General features: G+C 45.4%; 1 protein-coding gene across 2 annotated transcripts in view; it reads left to right on the plus strand.

The window, feature by feature from the left end:
* The window catches only part of KIF6 (kinesin family member 6), a 407,764-nt gene that overhangs the window by 130,447 nt on the left and 250,194 nt on the right, over positions 1–27,123 (plus strand). For both annotated transcript variants that reach the window (XM_066361424.1, XM_066361425.1), the window contains exons 7-9: positions 4,328–4,534; positions 17,734–17,877; positions 19,181–19,267. In XM_066361424.1, coding sequence (XP_066217521.1) covers positions 4,328–4,534; positions 17,734–17,877; positions 19,181–19,267 — 438 coding nt within the window. The remainder of the gene's footprint in view (positions 1–4,327; positions 4,535–17,733; positions 17,878–19,180; positions 19,268–27,123) is intronic.

Genomic DNA, 27,123 nt, shown 5'->3' on the forward strand with positions numbered 1-27,123 from the left:
CCCAGGGGACACAGAGACATCCTTAAACAAACACGGAGCAGACACCCGCACATTCAGTCCCCCTTAAACAGCTGCCCGTAAGGAATGTTTTCTGAGGTGGAAGGAAATTTTAGCTCAGAGGACACCAACTGCTACTTCATGCAGAAAATATTTATGAGAAGTTACAAAATTGTAGGCATGGACTCCCGACACCGTATTATGGCATTTTAATTACATACTCCAGAAATCCAGTTTAATTGATGGAAGTCTACGTTCTTCTGAAATGGGTGCACTTCCCAGGACTCACTGCTGGCCTGCGCTGTCCTGGGAGTTCAGTCTGCGCGTGTAGAAGCTGAGGACAGCTGCTGGGGAGAGTCCCTCGGGTTTTCCTTCGCAGCGAATCGATTGTCAGCCTGACCTTCATCACAGTCCTGGAGGATTTATTGTTGTGTGAACGTTAACAGTGAGATGAAACCCATGTTTAAGTTCTGCAAATAACCTACAGTCACTTCCAAAACACCTCAACTTCGGTTCTAAATTTGAGTCTGCGGTTTTACATGCACAGTGATTTTCTGATCCACTTTAGCATGCAAAATCACACACTGCCTAGGTTGGGTATAGTTATTGCGGCAAAAAGTAATGGGTCAAATTCTCAGCCTATTTAACTCACCAGCTCCGTCCGTCCTCATCGCCAAAGCTGTGCCAGCATTTTCCTCTCTGTGTGTTTTGCTCATTGGCGCACGGCAACCATGGTGTCTATGAAGAATTGATACTTACGGACCGACTCCCCGGTTGAAATAGCATCTGCGTATGTTAACCTGTCTGCACACACGTACGGACACAGGGGGAGTCTGGTTAAATTCCATTTTGCAGAAGCGGAGCTCTAGACACATCTACTCCTACAAACATTCATTTGGAATATTTTAAAAACAATTTTAGGTATTTTTGAACATCAGAATTTGCTATCAAGTTTTTTTATTTTTTATTTTATTTATTCATTTTAGAGATGAGAGAGAGAGACAGAGAGAGAGAGAGAGAGAGAGAGAGGAGAGAGAGACAGGGGGGAGGAGCTGGAAGCATCAACTCCCATATGTGCCTTGACCAGGCAAGCCCAGGGTTTTGAACCGGCAACCTCAGCATTTCCAGGTCGATGCTTTATCCACTGCGCCACCACAGGTCAGGCCACTATCAATAGTTTTTTTTTTGTTTGTTTTTTCATTTTTCTGAAGCTGGAAACAGGGAGAGAGAGTCAGACAGACTCCCGCATGCGCCCGACCGGGATCCACCCGGCACGCCCACCATGGGGCGACGCTCTGCCCACCAGGGGGCGATGCTCTGCCCATCCTGGGCATCGCCATGTTGCAACCAGAGCCACTCTAGCGCCTGGGCCATCTTTGCTCCAATGGAGCCTTGGCTGCGGGAGGGAAAGAGAGAGACAGAGAGGAAGGCGCGGCGGAGGGGTGGAGAAGCAAATGGGCGCTTCTCCTATATGCCCTGGCCCGGAATTGAACCCGGGTCCTCCGCACGCTAGGCCGACGCTCTACCGCTGAGCCAACCGGCCAGGGCCTACTATCAATAGTTTTTAAAAGAAGTAGGATGACGCCGGAGCCCCCTTGTCGGCGTTTCACCGCCGTCGCTGACGGAAACTGCAGCCATCAACTCACTGTGCCCTTTCAGTCCGTACTTCTATTCTTTTCACGACCTAAGTTGTAGCATCATGGGTAAAGATTTCTAGATCACCTGTTACCTTTTAATTTTATCAATTCTATCATGGCATTGATATCATTTTTTAACTTGCTCTTTTTCGTCACCAGCCTTCTGTTATAGAACTCAAGTCTCGGTCAGTTCTCTCCAAAAGTTGCTTCGTTTTTAACGTCTCCATAGTTGGAATTATCCCAGTTTATTCGTCTTTTCCAGCGGAGATGTTCATGCAGGTTGTAACCCCGATTTCTTGCTATGCCGGTGTTTCAGTGACTGTCTCTCCCTCTCTCAAACCCCGCCACCCCCCTGGCACCTGTCCCGGACTTCTCTCTAGGAAATATACCTTATAGTTTATGGTCGGGCTGCGGAGTACAGGCATTTGCAAGTTGACTGCATATTATCAAATTCTTCTCAAAAAAACGTTCTTAATTTCCATTCTCACCAGCAGCATATACAGGTTTCCAATTCTTTATATTCTTACAAACACTTTTGTCCAATTTATTTTTTAATATTTTTGCCAGTAGGATGGAGATGTAAGAAATAGATGACTTTGATTATTGTTCCTGCTCTAATTATTTTGGCCTACTTGTGAAATGAAACATTTTTTTTCCCCTAAATACTTCCTGACCAGTTGTAGGTTCACTCTCGATAGGTTGCCTGTTCCAGAGAGAAGACCTGTGGCATTTTCATTTCCACTGCATTAAATACGCAGCTGAATACAGAGACAAAACACGTAGATTAATTTTGTTTTTCCGCCCATGAAACCGTATTTTAAGATTTAGCACACCATTTATTCAGGCTTCCTTTTTGTATCTTTAATATGATTTTGTCTTCTTCCCTACCCAGTGTACATTTTTATAGGCTCAGTCCCTCATCATCTCATTCCATTTGCTGCCATTACGATGGTGCTTTCTGATCAGCTACTGCTGGGTCATCAGAGCCTCACTGACTTCGCGTTTCGATTGTGCATCCAGCAACCCTGCTTCACTTCTTAGCTCTTAACAGTCTGAAGATGCTCTTGTGTTTCCTATGCAGACCACCATGTTTTCTGTATATATAACGACACGGCATTCCTTATTTTCCTATCACTATACCTTGTATTTTTTTTAATTTTATTTAGAAGATTACATGTAAAGGGGTGACATTGATTGATAAGAGTACATAGGCCCTGGCCGGTTTCTCAATGGTAGAGCGTCGGCCTGGCGTGCGGGAGTCCCGGGTTCAATTCCCAACCAGGGCACACAGGAGAAGCGCCCATCTGTTTCTCCACCCCTCCCCCTCTGCTTCCTCTCTTCCCCTCCCATAGCCAAGGCTCCATTGGAGCAAAGTTAGCCTGGGCACTGAGGATGGCTCTATGGCCTCTGCCTCAGGCGCTAGAATGGCTCTGGACGCAACAGAGCGATGCCCCAGATGGGCAGAGCATCGCCCCCTGGTGGGCATGCCAGGTGGATCCCGGTTGGGCGCATGCGGGAGTCTGTCTGACTGCCTCCCCGTTTCCAACTTCAGAAAAATACCAAAAAAAAAAAAGAGTACATAGGTTTCAAGTAAACATTTCTAAAGCATTTGGACTGTTGATTATGTTGTATCCCCATGAGCCAAAGTCAGATCATTTTCTGTCACCTTATATTTGTCCCTCTTTACTCCCTTTCCCTCCCCCTCACCCCCCACCCCACATCCCTCTCCCACTGGTAATCACTTCATTTTTATCTGTGTCCAGAAGTCTCAGTTTTATATCCCGCCTATGTGTGAAATCATATAGTTCTTAGCTTTTTCTGATTTACTTATTTCACTCAGTATAATGTTCTCCAGGTCCATCCATGTTGTCATAAATGTCACTATGTCATCATTTCTTATGGCTGAGTAGTATTCTGTTGTAGATACATTCCACATCTTCTTTAGCCAATGCTCTATAGAGGGACACTTTGGTTGTTTCCATGTCTTGGTCACTGTGGATAATGCTGCAATGAACATGGGGGTGCATGTGTCTTTAGTACCAATGTTTTTAAGTTTTTTGGGTAGATACCCAGTAGAGGGATTGCTGGGTCATATGTACCTTGTATTTCTTTCTCTTGTTGATTACGCTGTCGGGGACCTCCAGTTCACTGTTAGGTAGTAGCCGTGGTGCTGGGCACCCTTGTCCACGGTCGTGTTTCAATGTGAAATGAATTTTCTCAATGGGTCTGTTCTCCCAGGACGGTCTGTTCTCCCAGGCTGGCCAAGGCGAAGTTATGAATTGTCATCATATAATGAAATAAAATTATCACATTGGTAAGAGGACCCAAGAGTTAGCTCATTCAAACTCTTTTCTCCTTTTCTGAAGTAACCCATTCACATTTGTTACCAAGCATTCAAGATGTAACACAGTGAAAATAACTCAAAAGGGTCCCAGCTGTAGGTGTTTTTAATTTTCTCCATTGGTCAGTATCAGCCTCATGGGAAATACCTTATCGGAAATAGAAATGTAAATCTGTTGATTTTCTTCAAAACTTGTCATTTTCACATTGTTTTTGAGTTTCTTTTTGGTTTTTAATTTTATTTAGAAAATTCAATTCCACAGGGGGCCATTGATCAATGAGAATACATAGGTTTCAGGTAGACATTTCTATCACCTTTGAACTGCTGATTGTGTGGAATCTCTTCTTTGCAGACGCCTATGAACCAAGCTTCAACGCGTTCCCACTGTATTTTCACCATTCACCTGTCAAGCAAAGAGCCAGGCTCGGCAACCGTCCGGCATGCCAAGCTTCACCTGGTGGACCTGGCCGGGTCGGAGCGCGTCGCCAAGACGGGGGTCGGGGGCCAGCTTCTGACGGAGGCCAAGTACATCAACCTGTCGCTGCACTTCCTAGAGCAGGTAAAACGGGCGGAACGGCGCAGAGCGGGGCCCACCACCTGCTGGCCGCGCGTTTTTCACCTGGCCTTCTCCTAGCTGCTTTGTCTTGTTTGGCCTCTGTTCTTCTTTCATTTGGGGTAAAATGTACGTAAGATAAACTTTGCCATGATGATCGTTTTTAAGTGCACAATTCCGGGGCAGTAAGTACATTGACGACGTTGGGCGATGATCGCCACCATTTGTTTATTCCTGGAACTTTTTCATCATCTCGAACAGAAACTCTGTACCCATGAGACAGTAGCTCCCCATCTCCTTGGAGCCCCAGCCCCTGGTAACTGTTATTCTAGTGTCTGTCTCTCGGAATTGGCCTAGAAGTGAAACCATACAGTATTTGGCCTTTTGCATCTGGTTTATCTCCCTTAGGGTAATGTGTTCGCGGTTTATCTGTGCTGTGGTGTGTATCTGAGTTTATTCCATTTTATGGCTGAACACTGTCCCGCTGTACCTACACACCACGTTTTTTTCTATCCGCTCATCTAAATACGGACACTTGGGTTGTCTCTGCCTTTTGATCATTGTGAATAGCACTGCTGCGTTTGGTAAATACCATTTCATTTGAACCTCACCACAGTCCTACACTCTGGGCGTGAGTTATTACCCCCATCTTACACATTTAAAAACCCAGGTCTTGCCTGACCAGGCGGTGGCGCAGTGGACTGGGATGCGGAAGGACTCAGGTTCGAGACCCCGAGGTCTCCAGCTTGAGCGTGGGCTCATCTGGTTTGAGCAAAAGCTCACCAGCTTGGACCCAGGGTTGCTGGCTCAAGCAAGGGGTTACTCGGTCTACTGAAGGTCCATGGTCAAGGCACATATGAGAAAGCAATCAATGAACAACTAAGGTGTCGCAACGAAAAACTAATGATTGATGCTTCTCATCTCTCCATTCCTGTCTGTCTGTCCCTGTCTAATCCTCTCTCTGACTTTCTCTGTCCCTGTAAAAAAAACAAAAACAAACAAAAAACAACAACAACAATAAAACCCAGGTCTTCCCAAAGCCTTCCCAAGGTTACCCAGTCAGCAGTAAGATGAGGACTTGAACCTAGAATTTCCTGGCTCTGAAGCCTACTGTTTATTTCATTTCACTATGCTTCCTTGTTGTTGTTGTAAAATTAGTCCTGGGTGCGAACCTGGTGATAAATGGCCTCCTGTGACCTATTCCTTTGTGCTAGTAGGTTAGCAATGGGAACAAAGTTTAGAGACATGGTCAGGTTCTGGTGACTTCACCCGGGTGGTGGTCGGGCTCGGTGGTGGTTCTCTCTGCCTTAGCTCCCCTCCCTCCGCCCACCCCGGTACCTGCTCCATTTTTAATTTCTGGATTTGACATAGAGGGTAGAGAAAGCTCATCTGAATTTTAGCTAAATAAATCTCCCAGAAAAAAGTTCTCATCTCTAACACCAGTGAATTGAATGAGATGATTTCTCAAATTCCTTTCAGCTCTGTGAGTATGAGGGCTGTGACTTGAATGTTAAAGACGGCAACTCCTTCCAAATTCTAAATAAGAGAGAAACATGATCAAAAACCGGAGTGGGAAACTACAAAGTGTATTGGCAAGGCAGAAGGACTTGTTAATGAACGTTGGAGGCTATAAGATTGGAGGGAGGAAATACCCAACTTTTTTGTAACTGCGTAGTGAACCTTTTTTGAGACCAATGTGTTTTGGTCTTAGATGCTTTGTAACGGTTAAGTTGGCTGAAGAGGCAGGTTGCGAGAAGACCTCGGGGTGCTGTGTATGAACAAGTGAGGAGCACATGGTCAGCCTCTGACCAAACGACCCCAAGGCTGCAGCCCCCAGGGGTGAGAGCCCACGTGTGTCTCCGACAGGGGTCGGCATTCCTGAGCCCTTTCTTGCTCAGATATTCCACACTACTTCTACTTACCAGGACACTTACACTGCATTGGTGTGAAAACATAATGGACTGCATTTAAAGTGCTTTATTTCAGAGAAATGTCCCTACTTGTTTCAGATGGTGGCACTATTTTAATTCCCATTACGTCCGTCTGCTCATACGAAATGACATTCGTCAGTTGAATCAGCATTTTCCCCCATTGTTATCACTCAAGGGGAATGAGCTGCCCCTAATCCTTTCTTTTTCTTTATTTTACGCAATCTTTGTGAGCTGCCACTTGTCATTCAAACTCTTTCCCTCCCCACATACCTTCTCTTCAAAATCCTTCCTCGTGGGGGTAATGTTGGTGGCTCCAGCGGCATTTGATTTTCTCTAGAACGAGTTTATTTACTTAGCAGATGTTTACAAGGAACAATCACGTGCTGGGATCGGTGCTAGCGCTGGAGGACAGCCGTGAGCCAAACAGCAGCGGCCATGGCCCCAGAGGTCCGCTGGTCCAGCGCAGGGAGACGCATATGGACTAGTGATAACAAAGCATACGCCTGGAATCCAGGGGAGCGCTGTGCACGGGGTCCGCGGACCGAGGGGAGCTGGGACAGGGACTTCGCCTGAGGAGGGGGAGGAGCCGAGGCTCTCCCGGGACTGACGTTCAGCAGACACCTGAGGAACGAATAGGAGTGAGGCGGACCAGGATGGGGCTGGGGTATACCAGGCACCGGGAACCTGGTGCCAGTCCGCCCTGAGTGCCAGTCCCGCGCGATCATTCACCGGGGGTTGCGGTGGCGTTCGCGTGTCCTTGACCTGTGGTTCTCTGAGTGTAATGTGTCTGTTTCATATTCACCCCCGGCATCACTCTAGTTGTTAACTGTGTACACTCACAGGAAAGCCTCTTCACAGAGGTTACAGCATGAGATGATGGAGAGGAGGAGGAGGAGATGAGCATGGGAGGAAGAAGAGCATAATAGAGGGAGCTGTAGTGTGTGGACGTGATCCGTGGGGCTGAGGAAGCCCAGGAGTAGCCTCCAGTGAGAAGGTAGAGGAGTAGTAGGGAAATTTTGGAATTTCACAAAGAAAGTGATGAGAGAGAGAGAGAGAGAGAGAGAGAGAGAGAGAGATCCAAAGGGTACACAGGAACGAGAATAATAAAAAGAGCAGGCAGATCCTCTTAATGAAGTAACAATTCAAAGACTTTTCTAATCAAATTTTTTTATGCGTCTAATGAAACTGGAAGTGTAACACAAATTAGTTTAATTAGCTTCATTCGTGCATTCATTTATCCATTTAACAAACTGTGATTGAGTGTCCACTGGGTGCTGTGAGTTATGTTAGGCAAAGGGGATAAATGTCTGATTGAGAAATAGTCTGTGCTGTCATGTTATCCAGAGAAAGGGCAAATCAGAAAGCACAGTCTCCCAATACAGCAAGATAAAATGCTGTCCTAGAAATTCATGTGTCGGCAATTAATTACATCCTCTCTGTCTCCGCTTCAATGTACAAGATGGAGATGGATTAGGCAGCGGGCATTTTGGCAACCTCTGTTCCGTTAATTAGCGCCCACTGGTGATAGAAATTCTCTGCAGAATTGTGACTGCCCTCTGGCCGTAATGGTGAGACCTTCCACCTGCTCGCAGGGCACTCAGACTTTCCGAGCTGAATGCACCTTACTGTGCTCTCAAGTAAATAACATTCCGTGCGCCAGTGCATTGTTGGTTTTGGAGTTCTCTTTGTGTATGCAGTACTTTTTCCAAAAGGTCTCCTCCTCAAAAACATTTTCAACCACAATAACAGGGTACATCTCGGCCCGGAAATCAAGCCCATGGAGGAAAAAGGGGCCGTGCATAGTTGTTCCAACCATAAGCCTCCCGAGTGCTCCTGGTGTGACCGCCATCTCCATCAGCCCAAACACGCAGTGAGAAATCCCCCGGGAGCAGGGAGGGTATGCTGTCTACCTGCGCAGGAATCCGGCTCGGGTCGCTGCAGCCAGCCAGCGGGGGTTTCAGGTTCCGCTTGGCTCGCACTGAACGTGTTGTGCTCAGAGAAGAAACTACGGGTGCCAGTGCCCACTGCGACCGCTCAGACCTTTTCAGTTTGCAGAGGATAATTTTCCATGCACTCCTGAGCTCTTCAAAGTCAGCCTCTTTAATTTATTCAATAGCAAACCGAATTACTGACTTTAGGTATGTTTTCTAGGTATTTGGAGATGTTACTAAGTATAATGAATTATTAAGTATAATATTATTAAGTATACACTCTTTGTATACTTTGTCACTTAAAGAATGCCTTCAGGAACGTGCTATTGTATTTATACATATGGAATCCAAAATGGAAGTAAACATTAAAAAAAATATCCAGGTTGTATGACCACCTCCTTACCCTGTGCCATTCAGATCCCTTGGGTCCTGCGCAATTTAGAGAGCCCAGAGCCCCCACCTCGCCTCTTCCCAGAGACCAGCCATTTCTGGGCATTCTGAAGAGCTGTGTCCGGACAGACTGGGGCACTCCCAAGCTCTTTAGCTCTGAGAAGATACCTGCTCAGAGTCCCATTCTGAAGAAATGGCCTAAGACTGGGTCTCTGTGGCTAAAACAAGTTTCCAAAGGGTTCAGAAAGAACATAACCTAGAGGCCCCTCCACAATCCATGTTTTTTTGTTTTACTAAGAACTGTCTCAGAAATAATCTCTATCAGATGTTTACCTGAAACCTCTGTGTTCTTATGAACCAAGTCACCCTATTAAATTAAATTTCTAAATTAACTAATTAAATAAATAATAAAATGTGCTTGACCAGGCAGTGGCACAGTGGATAGAGCATCAGACTAGGATGCAGAGGACCCAGGTTCAAAACCCCGAGGTCGCTGGTTTGAGCTTAGGCTCACCAGCTTGAGCGTGGGATCGCTGGCTTGAGCATGGGATCATAGACATGACCCCATGGTCGCTGGCTTGAGCCCAAAGGTTGCTAGCTTGAACTCAAGGTCGCTGGCTTGAGCAAGGGGTCACTCACTCTGCTGCGCGTCCCCCCCCCCATCAAGGCACATATGAGAAAGCAATTAATGAACAACTAACGAGCTGCAACAAAGAATTAATGCTTCTCATCTCTCTTCCTGTCTGTCTGTCCCTATTTGCCTCTCTCTCTGTCTCTGTCACACAAAAATAAATAAATAAATAAAATAATAAAATGTTTACAGAAATAAAAATAATATATAAAACAGGTATGATAAATTCTTGATAGTTTTTGAATCTGAGTAATAAATATTTGGGGATGTGCTGTATCATTCTCTGTACTTTTGTGTATTTAAAAAAATTTTTTTAAAGATACCCTCCAAATAGTCAAATGCAAAGCATCCAAGGGTGTGGTGGGAAATGATGCTCAAAGTATATAAACAGGTACTTAAAGAAAAGATACATATATACAATAAACATTTGAGAAGATATTCAGCTTTACTGGTAGTTGTAGAAATTCAAATTAAAGCAATAAGGAAACACTATTTTTATTCAAAACGCTGGCAAAATAAAAAAAACAACATTGGTCAGATTATATTGAGACCATCTAGTTCTGGCCATTTCTGTGAGGGCACATTGCCCCCCCCCCCCAGTATTTATTAAGTATAGTATTAAGTAGTTACAAAGAGTAAACACGGTATTAGACACAGCAATATTCTGGAGAAATAACTACCAGAAATTAATGCTCTGTACATGAGGATGTCTTTTGTATGATCAAAACAATGTTGGCCTTGACTAGTTTGCTCAGTGGATCGAGCATTGGCCCGGCCTGCTGACATCCCCGGTTCAATTCCTGGTCAGTGCACGCATGAGAAATGACCATCTGCTTCTCTTCCCCGTCTCCCCCTTCTTGCTCACTTTTCCTCCTGCAGCCAGTGGCTCAATTGGTCCAAGCATCAGCCCTAGACACTGAGGATAGCTTGGTTAATACCAGCATCGGCACCAGATGGGGGGTTGCTGGGTGGATCCTGGTCAGAGTGCTTGTGGGAGTCTATCTCCCCTCCTCTCACATAAAAATAATATTGAAAATAACCTGAATTATTATAGAGGATTGGTAAAATTATTGTTTATCCATACTAGGGAACATTATGTTGTTTAATAAACTTTTTTTCTATAATCAAAAGAAAGAAAGAAGAGACAATCTCTACTGATTTCTAAACATTTCCAAGAGCTTGACAGGCATTCTCATCCCACTTTTATTGGTGGCAATTTTACAGGTGAAGAAACTGAGGCTAATACATGTCAGAGGTTTGCCTAAGATCACACAAGTGGGGAAGCTAGATTCTGACTCTAAATCCTGGGCTCTTTCTTTTCTCATGAACTGGCTTCCTTTCCCCCATTTTTAACGACCATATTTCTAATTCAGAGTCCCATTTTGAATTTTCATTCTTTCCTTTAACAATTTTAGAACCCTTTCTAGAAAGGACATTGGGATTGTTGCTACACCATTCGTTCCAGGGTGTAGCAACCAGGAGCCATCCAGCCCCAGGAGCCAATTGGAGCCTGCCTTTCTCCTGGTCTAAGCCAATTGGAGCCTGCCTTTCTCCTGGTCTAAGCCAATTGGAGCCTGCCTTTCTCCTGGTCTAAGCCAATTGGAGCCTGCCTTTCTCCTGGTCTAAGCCAATTGGAACCTGCCTTTCTCCTGGGTACTGTGACTAGTTCATGGATGGGCCCATTGACCCAGGCTGGTCCCTAGAATCTCAGGACTGTTGTTTAATGATTAGAAAAGAAAATCCCTTTCCCACCGCATTTATGAATAAGGAAGTTTGTAACATCAGGGCATTTGGTAGCCGTCCTGTGGCCCTGGGAGAAGCGGACTTCTACCACGTGAAAGACAGAACAGAGATATGGGCATAAACTAAGTCTTTGGTGGCAGCACTGAGCCAGTAAATTTCCCTTATTTATGATTGAAGCCAACTCAGGTTGTATTTCCTGTTACTGCGACCAAAGGCAAGCCAGCTAACACACCATTTCATGTCAACAGGAAGGTTAATAAGCATATTCTCCATGTTATCTGAAGTTGTCAGAGGCGCTGAATAGATGTCAATATTGTTTCTTAGAGTGGGAAAAACAGTGACAATTGTTTTGTGAACGGACTTCAAAGTGCTCAGAACACTGTTAAAGATTTAATTGATGGTCCATAAACAGCCCTGCCACTCTCTCTGCCCATCTGTCAGACCTGCCATGCCTCTTTCAGATACTTTGTGTCCCCTTGACTCTGGGGACCTGGAGCTCTGCTCGGCGCCCCATGCGGTCACCGTGCCACACAGGCCTGGGGCTGTCACATTCCCCACTTCTTGTCCAGTTACACTGAAACTTAGTCCTCTCAACTTTCATTCCATACTAATGACCCCCCCCCCCTGGCTTCCCAGGTGAAACCAATTAGTCATTTATCTGTTCAGATTCATTTCACAAAAATGTGTTGAGCACATGTTGTATTAGTCAGATTTCTTAGTTGCAAACTGGAAAATCCACTCTAATTTAAGCCGCATAGAGTTCATTAAACATCAGGACTCTGAAGAAAAGTTAGGAAACTGGGCTTGGATCCGACCCAGCGGGGAGCCAGGGGAAGGCGGAGCCGCCTCTCACCACACCACCGACGGGACTGCAGACTCGGCAGTTATCTCACTGGCCACTTAGGCCGTTACGTCCTGGATTCCAGAAACTTCCTGCAGCTGCCTCAGGAAAACCAGATGCCTCTGTTACCACAACTGCCCTATAAAGTCTGATCCTGCTTACGGCGACCACCTCTCCTCAGTCACCCCCAAATCCCACCCAGGGGTGTCTGCTAGATGGAACTGTCTCACTGCAAAACCTGAGTTGCAAGCGAGACTAGGAAATGTAGTTTTACAGGAAGTACCACCAGAACGGGGATTCATCGTGGGAGCTGAGTGAGACGATTCAGTGTCTGCCACACACACTGGGTGCTGGGCGCTGTTCAAGGCCGCGGGGACAGAGCCCTGAGCAGGAGAAACAGAGCCCCCGGCCTTGTGGGGAGAAAGGCTAGTGGGGAGGCCGATAACTAACAGCTTAATACGTAAAATTTCAGATGGTGGTAAGTACCAGACAAAAAATAAAATGGAGTAATAGCTTGGAATAGGGGTGCTGCTTTTTATCGGGGAGTCAGGGAAAGCCCTTGTGAAGGAATAAAGCTTGAGCAAAGGTTTGAATGATGAGAAACAGGAAGGTGTATAAACATCTGGAGCAAGAATGTTCCAGGTAAAAGGAACAATGAGCTCAAAGGCTGGGGATTGGGGGTAAGCTTGACACGGCGAGGGTGCTGTGAGCCAAGTATGACAGGAGATGAGGTCAGACAGGTAGACGGGGACCAGATCACACGGGGGCTGGGTCATGACACTGAGTGTATCGGGAAGGCTGTAAGCAAGGCAAGACTTGGCGTAACCTACATTTTCTAAAGATCCCTCTGGCTGCCATCTGGAGAGTGGCCCACGGGAGGGCAAACAGAGAGGCCAGGAGGCTGATTCAAGGACATGTGCAGTTGTCCAAGGAAGGGATGATGGAGGCCTGAACTGGAGTGGTGGCCGAGAGGTGGCAAAAGGTGGTGCCATTCTGACTAAGTTTTGTAGTTAAACCTGGTAGAAAGTCACTCTGAGTCGGATATTGGAGGTGAGGGGAAGTCAAGAGTGGTGACTCAGATTCCGGACTGGGCCAATAGCGGATGGTGGTGCCATAAATCACATTGGGTAAAGTCTGGGAAAGAATCCGGTTTATGGGTAGAGGGAGGATAAAGTCAAGAACGGACATGCCTGACCAAGCGGTGGCATAGTGGATAGAGCATCAACCTGGGATGCTGAGGACCCAGGTTCAAAACCCCATTGTTGGCTTGAGTGCAGGCACTCATCCAGCTTGAGCACAGGGTTGCTGGCTTGAGTGTGGGGTTATAGACATGACCCCATGGTCACTGGCTTGAAGCCCAAGGTCACTGGCTTGAGCCCACGGTTGCTGGCTTGAGCAAGGGGTCTCTGGCTCAGCTGGAGTCCTTGCCCCCAGTCAGGGCACATATGGAAAAGCAATCAATGAACAACTAAAGTGCTGCAATAACAAGTTGATGCTTCTCATCTCTCTCCCTTCCTGTCTGTCTCTGTCCCTCTCTTTCTCTCTCTCAAAAGAAAAAAAAAAAAAGAATGGACATCCAAGACATAGAGTGGCCATTGGGATAAGCTCAGGGAAGAAGTTGAGGCTAATGTTATAAACTAGGGAGACATCAGGAGGTAGACGTGTTTAAAACCAGGGAAGCCCTGGCTGGGCAGCTCAGTTGCTTAGAGCATCTTCCTGGTACACAGAGGTTGTGGGTTCAGTCCCCAGTCAGGGCACATACAAGAAGTAACCAATGGATGCATAACTAAGTGGAACAATAAATCGATGCTTCTTTCTCTCTTTCCCCCCTTTCCCTCTCGCTCTCTCTAAGATCAATAAATCCATTTTTAAAAGAGCCAGGGGATTGGGTGAGTCTACATAGGGAGAGCGTGGAGATAAAAAAGCCAGGAGGATCAAGAATGGAACCCTGGGGCACTCCGATATTTCTAATTTGGGAAGAAGAAAAGGAAGCATCTCTTAACTAGTCTTTGAAGAAAGATGAAAACCCAGGAAGTGCAGTGTCCTGATCACTAAGTGAGTAATGTTTCCTGAAGGAGGCGATGAGCACCTGTGGTGAATGCTTTCTCGACTCAGAAGTCTAGTAAGACGGCACCTGATGCTTTTGGCTCAATGGGGGTTGCTGACAGCCTTGCAAAGAGCCATCTCCCTTTGTTACTCTGGTGGCGTGCAGGATGGGGAAGATCCAGGTGGGAGAGAGAAACTGATTAGAGGAGAGAAGGGTTCATTGTAGGAGCAGTACAGGTGAGGAGGAGGAAGGAGAGGAAGGAGGGCTGGCCGTAGACTGGCAGGACAGTAACAGAAGGGAGGGTAGAATGTGGGTTGAGTGACGGGGCATGAGAAGGCCAGGCTGCTTACATCGTAGTGAGAAGGGGGTGTGGCCATCAGCTCAGACGGAAGGCTGGGATTGGAGGCTGCAGAGAGGTTTGAAACAAGAGAATAAGGCGTGACAGCCTAGTTTCTGAGAGTGGAAAAATGTCTTTGGGGAGAAATGCCACAGAATTTCTGGTCTGTAGTGAGATCTGCGATCATGAATGTAAAACAAGACCAGTGGTATAAGTTGTATGGTTTTGCTCAAAACAGCCTTCAAAAATAATGCTCCCAGCTTGTTCTGTAAACAAAAGGAGTCGAAGTTCTGATGAGGGAAATTACACACCTGGGAGGAGGGAAAACTAGAAGAACGGCAGGTCTTGGCAGTATTTTCGAGAGCCAGGGCATTGTGGCGCCCCTGAAGTCACCTCTGTGGTGACTGATTCCTGAGGCTTTGCAGTGGGCATCCTGGCACTGGGTTCCTTTTCCCGGGGTAACCCTGAACCTCTGGTGGCTCCTTTCAAGGTCAGCCCACAGCAGCCTTTCATTCATCTGCCATCCACTCATCTAGCACCCCCTATTAAGCACCTAAGACACTCGGGAGTGAGATGAGCAAGCCTTAGTTGAAACAACATAAATTACCTCTATCACCTATACTGATAGCAAACATGTAGACTGCACTTATTATAAGCTAAGTACCTCTCAAAATAATTTGCACATCTTAACTCATTTCATTGTCCCAGCTACCTATGAGGTAAGTGCTATTTCCCCCTAGACTGCCCCCGAGAGGCAGAGAGCTTGAGTGATGTGATCCTCATAAGCCTGGAATTTGGACCTGGACAATCTGGCACCAGAATCTGGGTCTCCACCACTCACCCCTACCATCTCTTTATTTATGTATTACTTATGAATCTGTAAGTTTTATTTTAAAAAAATATTATTCAGAAACATGCACACACTCCAGTGAGACATTAGTACCCTATTAAATTTTACATTTTGATCACCAGAGAATCCGCCTTCATGAATAGATGCATTTTATAAAACTGAGATTGTTATCATTCTAGAGGCAAGTGTAATTTCCTCATCAAGTATCCACTATTCCAAATATCAAGGGCTTTAAGCAGAGATCTGCTGGAAATGTTATAATTAAAAATAATTCACCAAGAGAAGCAGCTTCTAATAAATCAGTGTGTAGTTTTTACTGTTAAAGTAATATTTAATTTTGATTTGCTTACAGATTTAAGTTGAGTTTAATAGGTTGAGGCCAACTTTATTAGTTAAAAATTATCATTTTGTAGTCTTTAAAAATACCATATTGTCAATTAAATTTTTTTACCTCTCTGGTGAAGGCTACTTCAAATAGGAAAGGTATGGAAATAACACTTATCTGCCTCCTTTACCTTGAAGATGAGCAGACAGACCGACTTTGGTAGGATTTTTCAAATCTGGCATGATTTCCTTTTGAGTATGTGAATTTCCCAACTGCTGAGAACAGAATCCTATTGTATCCAGTTCTGTACAAATTATATCATCTGTCCAGAAATTGCAGGGTTCATCTCAGTATGTTTTGCTACCTCCATTGCATCTTCACCATTACTGCTCTGAATATTTTTTCAGAGCCTGAGTTCTGGGTGTCGCCCTGCGTTTGGTTGTATTCCCTTTAGTATTTTTCTTAATCACAACTTGCCAACAATACTTTATTTTTTCTTTTCAACATCCTCTTCTGCAACGTCCTTGGCTCCTTTTTGCCCAGATGCCAAGAACCAGGAGCACCAACGCAGGCCATGCGCAGGCACAAACGCCTTGACCTTCTTCTCTTTCTCTATGATATGACCCTGGCCTTTCTCTCCTTCTTGGACACATTCCCTATGGGCATGAGCAGCCCTGTCACCTGGGTGGCCGACTTGAGTTCCTCAGCAGACCTGTCTCCCTCCTTGGGGGCCGAGGCCTATCGGGACGAGTGAGCTTGGAGCGGCACTCCTGCAGCCTCTGCGTGCTGACCTGCAGGGACTCGGTGCACCTGTTCCTCCTTCTCCGGTCCACCGAGACCCCAGTGGTCCCGGCCACCTCTTTGTAGCCTCTGCCAGCTCACACTCTGGTGTGGTACCTCACCACGGGCATCTCACTATGGGCCGGAGGGGTCCAGATGGGTCCGGATGGGTCTGGATGCAGGGTGCGGATGGGTCTGGATGCAGGGTGAGGGTGGATCTGGATGCAGGGTGCGGATGAGTCTGGATGGGTCTGGATGCAGGGTGAGGATGGGTCTGGATGGGTCTGGATGCAGGGTGCGGATGGGTCTGGGTGCAGGGTGCGGATGGGTCTGGATGCAGGGTGAGGATGGGTCTGGATGGGTCTGGATGCAGGGTGCAGATGGGTCTGGATGCAGGGTGAGGATGGGTCTGGATGGGTCTGGATGCAGGGTGTGGATGGGTCTGGATACAGGGTGAGGATGGGTCTGGATGCAGGGTGCGGATGGGTCTGGATGCAGGGTGAGGATGGGTCTGGATGCAGGGTGAGGATGGGTCTGGATGGGTCTGGATGCAGGGTGTGGATGGGTCTGGATGCAGGGTGAGGATGGGTCTGGATGGGTCTGGATGCAGGGTGCGGAGGGTCTGGATGGGTCTGGATGCAGGGTGCGGATGGGTCTGGGTGCAGGGTGCGGATGGGTCTGGGTGCAGGGTATGGATGGGTCTGGATGGGTCTGGATGCAGGGTGCGGATGGGTCTGGGTGCAGGGTGCGGATGGGTCTGGGTGCAGGGTGTGGATGGGTCTGGATGGGTCTGGATGCAGGGTGCGGATGGGTCTGGATGCAGGGTGAGGATGGGTCTGGATGCAGGGTGCGGATGGGTCTGGGTGCAGGGTGAGGATGGGTCTGGATGCAGGGTGTGGATGGGTCTGGATGCAGGGTGTGGATGGGTCTGGATGGGTCTGGGTGCAGGGTGCGGATGGGTCTGGGTGCAGGGTGTGGATGGGTCTGGATGGGTCTGGATGGGTCTGGATGCAGGGTGCGGATGGGTCTGGATGCGGGGTGCGGATGGGTCTGGGTGCGGGGTGCGGATGGGTCTGGGTGCGGATGGGTCTGGGTGCGGGGTGCGGATGGGTCTGGATGCAGGGTGCGGGACGATGCGCACGCTTTGGCTTGCCGGCCTCATGTCCACCATCTTCTGCCGCGGCTGGTAAAACCACGTGGCAACACGCCCCTGCCAGCCCATGTGGCCGTGCAGCTTTAGGATCATGCCGTTCCAGCTGGGCCCATGGTTGGCTGCTCACGGACCCCCTTTCTCCGAGGGAGACCGGCCACCAGGAAGTCCTTTGGGATTTTTGCCGCTCGGTGGTCGGATGTGCGTCTCCTGCTAAGCCGCTGACGCCCTCTTTCCGCCCCGCCACAGGTGATCATTGCCCTGTCAGAGAAGCACCGCTCGCACATCCCGTACAGGAACTCCATGATGACCAGTGTCCTACGGGACAGCCTGGGAGGGAACTGCATGACGACCATGATTGCAACACTCTCCCTGGAGAAAAGGAACATCGACGTATGTCACTTCTTTATTCTGGAGCGTTTAGTCGGGGTCTTTAACGTTCGCCTGTGAGATGGAGTTGGGCTTCCTGGTCAGGTTTCCATCTTTTCAGCTGGGTGCGGGAGTGCCTTCAGGTGAGGGTGTATCCTATAGATTTACAGCTTTGGGTTTCGGCATTGTAATCACCCCCGCTGGGAAATGACTTCACATAGCACAGGACGGTTTGCAGTAGCCTCGAGCACAAATTTCAGCAGACCTGCTGACGGGTTGGTTGGCTCCCTTGGCCAGAGACGTAGAGAGGAGACTCAGCGGCTTCCCCTGCTCCATTTCGCTCTGGCTTACTGAGGTACCTTGGAGACATCTCCAAGATGCATCCCTCAACGTGTCACCAGGCACAAGACCCGGGATGCTTTGGCAGGGGCTGGCTCCCGAATGGCTCTCCTGGGTTGCTTTAGAGATAGCTGATTTTATTTCATTTGAATGTTTGGAATCCAGACTTTCTCCAAAAGAGACATGGCAGGATGCCTCTCAGATCAAGGCTGAGCCCCAAGAAGCATGCCTTGGACATATCTCTTTTTGGTCTGTTCAAAATATAATATTTCTTTAGTAGTCTTTCATGTTTATGGATTGTGGTACCTGCTCTGACTTTGATTTGCGTATGTGGTTCTGCTGTAACAGTCAGTAGTTCAGAATCTCATACCAGTTGCCACTTAGGACCCCGGGAGCTCCCACAGTTTTGGCATTGATCATTTGTTAAGCCCAAACAACATTTTAATAAAAAAGAAAATAGGCCCTGGCTGGTTGGCTCAGCGGTAGAGCATTGGCATAGTGTGTGGAAGTCCCGGGTTCGATTCCCGGTCAGGACACACAGGAGAGGCGCCCATCTGCTTCTCCACCCTTCCTTCTCTCCTTTCTCTATCTCTCTCTCTCTTCCCCTCTCTCAGCCAGGGCTCCATTGGAGCAAAGTTGGCCCCGGGGAATGAGGATGGCTCCATGGCCTCGGCCTCAGGTGCTAGAAGCTAGAATGGTTCCTGTCGCAATGAAGCAACGCCTCCTGGTGGGCATGCCGAATGGATCCTGGTCGGGAGCATGCGGGAGTCTGTCTGACTGTCTCCCCGCTTCTAACTTTGGAAAAATACCAAAAAAGAAAGAAAAAAAAGAAAATAATGTTCTAGAGCAAACTGCCTGATTGGGAGGCATGTTCCATCATTGTGTTCTGTACTCATGCTCTTTAGATGCGCATCTTTTCACTGTGAACAACAATTAAGTTTTCTCTCTCGGTGCCGTAACATTGTAAGGTGTTATTTTGCTTTCTCAGGAGTCCATATCTACCTGCAGATTTGCACAGCGGGTGGCGCTCATAAAGAATGAAGCTGTTCTCAATGAAGAAATTGACCCCAGATTGGTAAGCAACTTTTACCTGACTGTGTTGTTTTTTTAAAAAAAATTAAAGTGCTATATCAAAGATTAGCTCAACTCTGGTGGCACGTACTCCCCCAAACCAGGCCAATGTTCTAAGTCCTGGAAACATGTTAACTCATTAATTCTCACAACAACCTTATGAGTAGATATCATCCCTATCCCATTTTTACAGGTGACAAAACTGAGGCACGGAAATCTTAAGTAACTTGCTCAGAGTCACAGTGCTAATAAGTAGCAGAGCCGGGATTCAGACACAGCCTGACTCAGGGCCTGGGCGCTTTCTACCTACGGTCCCCCGTCCCTCCACTAGGAAGGTGTGTGGTGAGTCCCGAGGGCGTAGTGGGATCGGACACAGTTACATTTGTATGCAGGTCGTAGCCTCTCGGGAACCGTCTAGCTTTCTAGAGATAATAATAATAGAACATCTTTTGAAAAACTTGTAGAGAAAAAGAAGTCCTAGTGATTATTAAACAGAACCATATTTTGCATAACTGTTCTGTTATTTTTCCACAAATTTTAAAAATTAGTAATGGTTTGACCCATAGAAAAATGACCAAGCTTCTAGATTTATAACAATGAACTGTGCTTTATTAACGTGCTTTTTTGAACAAAAATATTGGCAAGTGACATGATTCAGCTGCTCATTACAAATGCAGGTACTTTGTTTTTTCTCTATTTTGTTAGTTTGCCATAAATGAATTGCTAGGTGGAATCAACTCATGCCAACACTGAAAATGTTGAAATAAAATATTTCAAGTTTTTAAAATTCCAAAATTAAGATCATACTATATACTTTGCAAGTCACTCAGCTTTTTTTGTAAAAAAGAATTTTTTTTTTCTAGGACATAACCTGGTGTAACCTTAGTATTATGCACTATAAAAGATGTGAAATCTTGCCAACATGTTTTATTTACAAATTTCTCAAATTCCAAAAGAAAGATCTCGAGTTCCCTGTTTCCCATATTTACTACTTCCCCTTGATTGCTGGCCCTTCCTTCCCTGAAGCACCCAGGGAAGCGCAGAGCAGGCTGAGGACAGAGAACAATGGAGCGATGTTCCATCCCGCAGGCCTCCGGGAGCCTGAGCCTGAGCCTGAGCCTGGCCTGGAGGAAATCTCTTCAGGGAAAGCCAGTGGGTGGGGCGGGTGTATTTCCAGGACAGGCCCTGGTCAGATGCAGCAAGGCCCCCCCCCCCCACTCCTTGGATAAAGTAGACAGAATTTTCAAAAGAATCGAGTCAAGTGGAATTGAACTCCTAGGATGAGTTCTGCTGTCCCAACCCTGTCAACAGCCCTGTCACGTTACTGTGCAGAAGGAGAAGGACAGTAATGGGGTTATTAGCCAGAGTCCAAAAACTAGTCTATAATGAAGGAAAACAAACATATTATACATTGAGTGGTTTTTATTATTATTATTATTTTTTTTTTTTGTATTTTTCTGAAGCTGGAAACAGGGAGGCAGTCAGACAGACTCCCTCATGCACCCGACCGGGATCCACCCGGCACGATCCACCCGGCATGCCCACCAGGGGGCGAAGCTCTGCCCATCCGGGGTGTTGTTCTGTTGCATCCAGAGCCATTCTAGTGCCTGAGGCAGAGGCCACAGAGCCATCCTCAGCACCTGGCCAACTTTGCTCCAATGGAGCCTCGGCGGGGAAGAGAGAGACAGAGAGGAAGGAGAGGGGGAGGGGTGGAGAAGCAGATGGGCGCTTCTCCTGTGTGCCCTGGCTGGGAATCGAACCCGCACGCCAGGCTGACGCTCTACCACTGAGCCAACCGGCCAGGACTATTATTATTCTTTTAAATTTGGCTGGAGACTCTTCTTTAAAGGAACTTGAGGAATTTGAAGAAAGGTAAACATTATGATGTATTTGATGTAGGGCTGTCAGATTAAAAAAAAAAAGAAATTGGAGTCAAAAGCTAAGCTAATAGCTGATAATTGAATACATGTTGAGGTCTGCCTGGTGCAGAACAGGCTGGTAACTGACAAGTGCTGTTTCCTGGTCCCTTTTATAATTGCTTCTAAAAACTGACGTTACTGTTCATTATTACATGAAGTACAGAGCATTTCTGGAGCACAAGTGACAATTCAGAATTTGTCCCCCAAACCCACCCATAATAGAATTTGAGTGGGATATTCTGTATCTTACTCTCAAACCGTAGTGTGGCAAACATGGGTCAGCCCCGTAAGATTGGATCAGCAAGGATTTGACTTGCTTTTCCTTCCAAGTATCAGTGCCTCGGAGAGACAGGTGATGCAGGAACTGCGAACAGGCGAGTCTCAGGGCCCTGGGCACCTGCTGAGATCTTCTTCTCGGGGTGGCTCTCGTTCCAGGATCCCTGCAGAAACGGGAGGGCTGACATAATGTCAAAATTGTGAAAAGTTGACTTAGTTGTAAGGTTTCTGCTCAGTAAAACAGAAGATAATTTGTTTGTTAGATGTGACTTTGCTAGCCTCAGTAGCAGGAGGAAACGCAGCATCAAGATTGCTTTAGCAGAGGGAGGGCACAGACGAGTGGCTCACCAAGGTCCTGCCCACCGACTCTCATTCTGCATAGCTTAATGAGACCTGAGGGTGTTTTTGAAAAGAAGCAAACAACCAAAACCCAGTCGATTCTGCACATGTAGGTGACATGAAATTCTAGGAGCGCTGACATGTTCAAAGTACTCATCTGATCTTCTTTGGAACGTCTGGCCCCGTTGATGTGGTACAGAGAATATGCAACTCACCTGCATAAAATTTAACAAGCATCTTTTGAAGATGTGTGTCTGAGGCTGGAGGAAGTAAGGGAATTTTGCAGGGCCCAGCAATAAAGCTGAGGCGGCCATCATCATTCAGAGAGGAAGGGTGAAGGGGGTTTTAATAAAAGCATAGAAGTCAAAGCCCTCCGGAACATGGTTGATGAACCCAAGGCCCCTCTTCTCTCCCCGGTGTAACGCCAGGGAAAGGACGTCCCTTCACGGGCCTAGGGAGATGCCAGGGCAGCTTGTCTGCCTTAGCCTGCACCCCAGGGGGAATAAAACCTGGTTTCTCTGGAGGTTTGAAATACTAAGGCTTCTCACATGGGTTTGAAGGTCAAATTAGCACAACTTCCTTGGCTTGGTTGGTAGACCTCAAGCCAAGAAGTTAGAAAATGAGCAATTAAGTAAATTCAAAAAATTAGAAATACGGAAATTTGCAAGTATAAATATGAGTGGGGAAAAAAGCCAAAGCAAAGATACAGTGGAGATAAGCAAGAAAACGTGAAGTTTATTTTTTCATAAATTAATAGAATGAACAAATCCCTGGAAAGACTAATGGAAAAAGTCAATAAAGAAGGCGCAGATTGGTATAATAATATTTGGAATACAAGGGGACTTCCCTATAGGTCCAGTAAATATCTTAAAATAATAATAAAAATTTTTGAATGACTTTATGATATAAATTTGGAAACCAATGAAATGGACACCTCCCTAGAAAAACATAATTGAAACTAAAGCAAGAGCAAATTTAAAACATAAGTAGATCTATAGCTAAGAAATAAATGAACTCAGTAACAACAGAATTATCAAAAAGACAGAGAGAGAGAAGTGGAGAGGAAGAGAAGGACCAGAGTCAGTGTTTTTTTTTTTTTTTAATATATTGACCAAATACTGAAGGAAGAATAAAAATTGGATTTAACCTGCTAATTTTTATTTGAGGAACTTTGCATTATGATTGACCATATGATCGTTAATATAATATGTGCTCTCGTGACCTAGTTGAGTTTATTTGAGGCATGTAAGGATAATCTGTCATTAAAAAATAAATGAGGCCCTGGCCGGTTTTCTCAGTGGATAGAGCATCAGCCTGGCATCTGGACGTCCCAGTCAGAGCGCACAAGATAAGGGACCGTCTGCTTTTTTCCTCCTCCCTCTCCCCCTTTTTACTCTCTTCTCCTCCCACAGTCAGTGGCTTAATTGGTTCAAGCATCAGCACCAGGCGCTAAGGATGGTGTTGACTTCAGGCACTGAGGATAGCTCAGTTGACTCAAGCATCGGCCCCAGACGGATCCCCAGGTTGCTGGTGGATCCTCGTTGGGGCACATGTGGGAGTCTGTTTCTCTATCTCCCCGTTCTCTCACCTAAAAAATGAATGAATGAATAAATAAACAAATGTATAGTAAAAGGAAAATAGTCATGGGAAAAATAAACAAATTTAGGGTAATGATGATGGAAAATTCATTTAGAGATGGCTATACAGGGGTGAGGGCTTCAAAAGAATTTGTTATGTTTTATTTCCTAGACTAAGTAGTAAGTGTATTGCTTCTTCACTTAAGTTATGTAGTATGTACTTTTTTTGTATATCTGAGGTAATTCATACTAACAAAAAAATAACACAAATTAAGGTTTATCTCATTTATAGTTTAAAACAGAAAATTTACATGATCACATCACTAGACACAGGAAAAAAGTATTTGATAACATTAACCATTCATACATAGATTGAATAAGACCCATCAAACTTTGAATATAACTGAACATCCTTAAAGTGATTAAGGGTCTCAACCAAAACTGCAGCCAACATGGTAAAAGTGGAATAAGACAGAATGTCTTTTTTTTTAACCTCTTCTCCCTTTTTACATATTTAATCATCTGAACAGATAGGAAGATCTAATTTCTAAAAGTTAAACAAAATAAAATGAAACAAAATATCCTAAACCAGCACTATTTACACTCTATTTTTCGTATCATTCTGAAGCACTGTTTTTGGAAGTCCTAGCTAGGGCAGAGATGAAAAAAAAAAAAAAAAAAAAATTATTGAGGATTCGAAAAGAAGAAAAACATCTATCATTACTTGCAGACAATTTGATTGCTTACATAGAACATTCAAGAACATTTAATGATAAACAGAACCAAAATAATGTTCAGAAAATTATTTGGTTACATAATCCATATATATATCAAATGAATTGCCTTCCTATACATCAAAAACCAACAATTATAAAATGCAACTTTACAAAAATTGCATTTACAATAGCAACAAACACTTTAAAATTCTAAGAAAAATATCTAAAGACAAAAGCTACTTATAAAGAAAATTATAAGTCTTTATTGAAAGGAATCAGCGGAAAACCATACCATATTTATGGATATGATGATTCAGTATCATTAATTTGATAAGTCTTACCAAGTTTATTTTATTTACTTGAATCAAAGTTATTTCCTGTGAAGATTTGAGGAGGGCCTTTGGCAAAGCTTGACAAGCTGGGCCGAAAATTTGTATGAAAGAGCAAATGACTAAAAATATCCAAGTCTATCTTACAGCAGAACAAGATGGAAGAGTCTTGTTTTATCCAGATGCCAGAACTTCTTAAGCTATAGTAATATAAACAATGTGGTATTACCATACATATTGTCAAATAGACACACTTTTTTTTCATTAAGTGAGAGGTGGGGAGGCAGAGATAGACTCCTGCATGCTCCCCGACTGGAATCCATCCGACAAGCCCCTACCAGGCAATGCTCTGCCCGTCTGGGCCACTGCTCTGTTGCTCAGCAACTGAGCTATTTAAGCACCTAAAGTGTGAGGCCATGGAACTATCCTTAGTGCCTGGAGCCAACTTTTGCTCTAACCATTCAAGCCATGGATGCGGGAGGAGAAAGGAGGGGTGGGGAAGCAGATGGTCACTTCTGTGTGCCCTGACTGGGAATCAAACCTGGGACTTCCACACAGTGGACCAATGCTCTACCATTGAGCCAACTGGCCAGGACCGACAAATGTCTTTAATTAACCAAACGCCCAGAAAAAGACACATTTATATGTGGAAACATATTATATAAGAGAATTATAATAACAAGCCTTGTGTGGTTAGCTGAATCAAAAATAAATTAAAATTAGATCCATAGCTCATACTTTATACAAAATCAACCTAAATTTAAAAGCAATGCTTAAAACTTTTATAAGAACATACAGGAGGCCCTGGCCAGTTGGCTCAGTGGTAGAGCGTCAGCCTGGCGTGCAGAAGTCCTGGGTTCGATTCCCGGCCAGGGCACACAGGAGAGGCGCCCATCTGCTTCTCCACCCCTCCCCCTCTCCTTCCTCTCTGTCTCTCTCTTCCCCTCCCGCAACCAAGGCTCCATTGGAGCAAAGATGGCCCGGGTGCTGGGGATGGCTCCTTGGCCTCTGCCCCAGGCGCTGGAGTGGCTCTGGTCTTGACAGAGTGACGCCCCGGAGGGGCAGAGCGTCGCCCCCTGGTGGGCGTGCCGGGTGGATCCCAGTCGGGCGCATGCAGGAGTCTGTCTGTCTATCCCCGTTTCCAGCTTCAGAAAGATATTGATACCAAAAAAAAAAAAAAAAGGAAAAAAAAAAAAAAAAGAACATACAGGAAAATATTCCTGTGATTTTAGGTAAAATAGATTTTCTTTAAGAAGACACAGATATAACTCATAAGGGAAGAAGTTTATAATAAAATTATATTGACATTTAAAACTTTCATTTACCAGAAAGAACAACACAAAGTGAAAAAATATGACAAAGTGGGAGAAAATATGTGCATTGCATAAAATTAATAAAGCTTTAGCACCCAGAATATATAAAGAAGCCTACAAATGTAAGAATTAAAACAGCCCAGTTGAACATGAGGAACAATGTGAATAAATAATTCACAGAAAAGGAGACCCAAACAGCCCATATATATGCACAAAGATAACCTCTGTAGTCATGAACATGCAGATTAAAACTGATTGAGATACCATTTTACACCTACCTGATTGACAAAATTCATGTTTTTCTATACTACATACATAATGACAAAAAAGGTGGGGAAACAGGAACTTATATATATAGCTGATGAGAATGGAAATTTACACAATGACCCCAAAGAACAATTTAACAATATATTTATATAATAAAGATGCAATACTCTATAACCGCACAATTCTTTTTTTTTTTTTTAGGTGAGAGGGGGGGGAAATAGTGAGACAGATTCCCACATGCACCCCAAGCAGGATCTATCCAGCAACCTCATCTAGGGCTGATGCTCTAGTACCGAGCTATTTTTAGTGCCCGAGGCTGATGTGATACAACAGAGCTATCCTCAGCACCCAGGCAGTTGAGTCACTGGTTGGGGGAGAGGAAGAGGGAAAGAAAGGGGAGAAGTAAGGGGGAAAAGGTGATGTTTGCTTCTCCTGTGTGCCCTGACTGGAATCAAACCCAGAATGTCCATACATTGGGCCAACGTTCTATCCACTTAGCCACTGACCAGGGCCCAGACATGCAGTTAATTCTGTGTGTGCTATGGAGAAGCTCACATACGTGCCGAGACTTAGAACGTTCACAGTAGCAACACTGTTTGTAACAGCAAAAGTAAAAATCCTAAGTATCCCTCAACAGAAGACATGGATAAATAGATTGGGGTCTATTCTTTACCGAAATACTATATATCTATGAAAATTAATAAACTAGAGCCACATGAAGCAATAAAAATAATCTCAGAAACATAATGTGAGGAGCAGGGAAGTTGTAATCACATGCAGCATAGTAATATTTACATAAAGTGTAAGGCATATGAAATGATACCATACATTATTTATTGTTACATCCTTCCTCATGGAGTAAATATCTGAAAACCCGGGGAAATCTTCCTGACAGCATGCAGCATAGTGATCACCCCAGGAAGGACAGAAGGGGACCAGGAATAAGGCGTTGGAGTTATATCTGTACTGTTTTATCTGTTAAACAGAATTCTAAAACTGTTTCGACAAAATGTTCAGATTTAGCCGTGCTCGGGGGTGGGTGCGGGAGTGCTTCTATATCATTCTCTATGCGTTCTTGCATCCGCAAAATACATAGTTTATCATTTGAACAGATGTGTGGTTCT

Source organism: Saccopteryx leptura, chromosome 1 (genome assembly GCF_036850995.1).
Source record: "Saccopteryx leptura isolate mSacLep1 chromosome 1, mSacLep1_pri_phased_curated, whole genome shotgun sequence".
Lineage (NCBI taxonomy): Eukaryota > Metazoa > Chordata > Mammalia > Chiroptera > Emballonuridae > Saccopteryx > Saccopteryx leptura.